Source organism: Protobothrops mucrosquamatus, unplaced genomic scaffold, assembly GCF_001527695.2.
Source record: "Protobothrops mucrosquamatus isolate PMUCROS unplaced genomic scaffold, P.Mucros_1.0 scaffold_46, whole genome shotgun sequence".
Taxonomy (NCBI): domain Eukaryota; kingdom Metazoa; phylum Chordata; class Lepidosauria; order Squamata; family Viperidae; genus Protobothrops; species Protobothrops mucrosquamatus.
Genome location: NW_015386122.1, coordinates 278,665 through 282,105, shown reverse-complemented (window position 1 = coordinate 282,105; position 3,441 = coordinate 278,665). Strand labels below are relative to the sequence as shown.

The window sequence follows — 3,441 nt, the reverse complement described above, 5'->3', positions numbered from 1 at the left end:
GAAGGAGAAGGAGAAGGAGAAGGAGAAGGAGAAGAAGAAGAAGAAGAAGAAGAAGAAGAAGAAGAAGAAGAAGAAGAAGAAGAAGAAGAAGAAGAAGAAGAAGAAGAAGAAGAAGAAGAAGAAGAAGAAGAAGAAGAAGAAGAAGAAGAAGAAGAAGAAGAAGAAGAAGAAGAAGAAGAAGAAGAAGAAGAAGAAGAAATAATTTCTCTTCTCATCCAAGAAGCTTGGATGGTGGGGGGGGATGTATCTATCCTCTCATCCCCCCCCCACCATCACAAGTGGTGAAGCTTCTTGGATGAGAAGCAAAATGTTTCTTCTTCTTCCTCAAGGAAAAACTGTCTAGTTGCCTTTTACAAAAGCACCTTTGAGACAGGAGAAATAAAAAATCAACAACTAAGTTGTTATGTCATACATTTTAAGCAGATTCATATTTTCCCTGTTAAAGAAAAGGGAAGATTCATACCCTAGCCATCGGAATATTCTGCCCAAATCCTTAGTGAAGATGCTGCTGGACAAGCCTTGTTTCACACTATTGTTCCAACCAAAAGCTTCTTCCTCTGTCTGGAAAGCAAAATAAATTTTAAAAAAAAACTACATGAACTTAGCGCTAACTATAACCACAAAAATAGAATGATAACCAGAACTTCTAAAATGTTTAACTATGCGCAAGGCCTAGTAAAGTCACAAAAAGACTGAAGCATGCCTCAAACTATAAGGCAAGCAGAGTGTTATTATCAAATACTCACTTTTCCAGTATTCATTACACTCATCGTACTGGTCCCAGAACAGGGAGGCCTTATCATAGTACTGATCTCTCAATGTACCTTGTATAAAGTCCTTGGATAATCCCAGAGAGCTGCTACCAACAATTCCTAAGCACTTGAGATATTTACTGTATTTCCAAAGCAGGAAAAAACCTCATGTAGCTGCATTAACTGCTAACACTATTATTGTAGTCCTTTGGATTTCAAGTTGATATAACCTTGCTAGCATCTAACTAAAAAGCTGTTTTACTTACCTTAAATTTGAGCACATAGAGAATAGGAGCAAATGTCTCTGTGTGCACAATTGGAGAATTATGAGGAAGGCCAATCACAATGGTTGGTTCAACATAGTTTCCAGGACGTTCTATAACCTTGAATTTAAAAGAGAAGGGAAAAAAACCACTAGTTTCAGCCAAATCAATCTCTACACATGAAAATATCTACTGCATAAACTTCCTTCAACAGCTGTGTTCACAACATACAAACCATGCCTAAAAGCAACAATACAACTGCAATTCTGAATATTAGCTTGTCAGAAGTGTGTGTTGCCAGGAGAATATCAAGAGCGCTGATTTGCCTTTCTTTGTAAGTAGCTTCTTAAAGAGACAACTAGTATTAACCCTAATCATGCTAGATAAGGACAATATAAGACAGATTACTAGTTATCAATAGGAAACCCTGTGAAAGTTACCCAAGAAAGGTCTATCTTTTGGCCCTTCTCAACCTTCCATAATTGGGCTTCATACTGTTATAGGAAGTAACTGCTCTACTTCTAGTTTGTAGAAATCTGTATCTACAAACATAAAGTCTCCTTCAAGTCAAGTTCAACTGAAAACTTCATGGACACATCTGTTACTTTGTCTTCATTTTGTAGTGGCTAAAGGCACCCCTCCACACCATTTTAATTTGCTAATCTATCTCTAGAATTGCCAGGTGTTCACCTATTCAAGTACTAAAAAGGATGACTGTGCTCAAATTGGATAAATTCAACTAAGTGCCACCTCTTGGATGGGTAGTTTTCAAACATGATAAAGTGTACATTATTACAGGTTATGTAAACATTATACAACCAGGAAATATATTTGGTTAAACTTGGTGAAACAAAATTTGAAGGTGAAGATTATTTATCAGGTGAAGGATAAAAGCAACAAGAGTTTGATGGAGGTACGTAGTATTAGTCAGAACAACACATTCTTCGACACCATTGCTTTTAAGTTTTATATTATAGATGTAAATGAGAATAATCACCTTCCCACCATAGACAACAGAGCCACCTTGTTGTTTGGCCACTTCCACTGCATCAAGGAACATCTTAACTGCTTGCTTTGTATGAAGAGGACCGTACAGGGTGTTTGCTGCAATTTAAAAAAAAAAGGTCTAAGTGAAAGCCAAATAAAATGTATAAGAATATATTGAGAAATCCATTAGATTTATTTTAAAAGCTCATGGCTACAACTGGAACTGCTTGGAGCAACTTTGTTATATCAGTACGTGGTTATTCATGTATATCATCCATTAGTACATGGTACATGGTTATAAACAAAGGAAAAAGTTATCTGAGGTAGCCTGAACACAAGACTAAAAGCTACTGTAAAAGTAATTAGATTTTAGCCAAGTACCATCACAGTCTATTTTCAGGAATAAAACAAAGCTCTTACCATCCCATGGATCTCCAATACGGACTTGAGCATATGCCTTCATGAGTTTTTCTACCACTTGATCATGGATGCTTTCATGCAAAAACTAAGCAGAAATTCATGAATATTATTGGCAGTAACAGCACAACTTCAGCATCCTGCAGAAAACTATGGTATCTTCTGAAGATCTTTCAGAGTTTTCTAGAAACTTAACTTTTGTAAAGTTATGACAAGTAGCCTTTCTCCACTTTTATGCGCTTAAGTGTACGTAAGCATTTTATTTCTAATTTAATATTTGGCGACTCAGGATAGAATTGGAAGGACGTTTGAGAATAAGCAGTAAAAGATACATTACTCCATATACCTTTTCAAATTGGGGGTTAGATTTACGCAAACTCTGTCTTATTTTGTTCTAAACTGCACAGAAAATAGGACAGGCAGTAAAGAACAAATAGAACACAATATCTCCATGGGAAAATATTACAGTATATTTGCCAGGGCCAGAAGCAGTTGTATGCACAAATTACTATCAAGATTATGCAGAAGATATGAAGAGAATGACTAAGAAATCTATCTATATATCTATTGTCTGTCTTTCTCTACATGTATTAACTATCTGTCTGCCTATCTATCTATCAGTCCACCCATCCAGATAATAAAATATACAGAGATATTAAGAATTATTTACCAGCCTCCTAGCAGTTGTGCATCTCTGGCCTGCTGTACCCACAGCTGCAAAGAGGGCAGATGGAATGACTAGGTTGAGATCTGCATCTTCAAATACTGCAAGGAACAGAAGCAGATCATGATGGACCAATGCAAAATATAAGCAAAATAAATGTCAACTATAAGGAATTAGGCAACAACTACTGGTGAAAGACTGTCAACAATTTTTATTCTAAATATATCAGAGACATTTATAGCCAAAAACAAAACATCTGCAAAGGTCAGTGATATAGACTTTATCAAACAAACTTTGCTTTGATTCAAGGAAGTCTTCTAGATTCATACAGAGTTGGAAAGAACAACTCTTTTCCCTT

At 36.0% G+C, this 3,441-nt stretch overlaps 1 protein-coding gene across 1 annotated transcript in view; it reads right to left on the bottom strand.

Annotated features, from left to right (window-relative positions):
• The window catches only part of ALDH7A1 (aldehyde dehydrogenase 7 family member A1), a gene marked incomplete at its 3' end in the record, with an annotated part of 25,105 nt that overhangs the window by 4,815 nt on the left and 16,849 nt on the right, over nt 1-3,441 (bottom strand). The window contains 5 exon segments of the mRNA XM_015811169.1: nt 464-561; nt 1,019-1,135; nt 2,013-2,119; nt 2,423-2,507; nt 3,090-3,184. Of these exon segments, the coding sequence (XP_015666655.1) occupies nt 464-561; nt 1,019-1,135; nt 2,013-2,119; nt 2,423-2,507; nt 3,090-3,184 (502 nt within the window).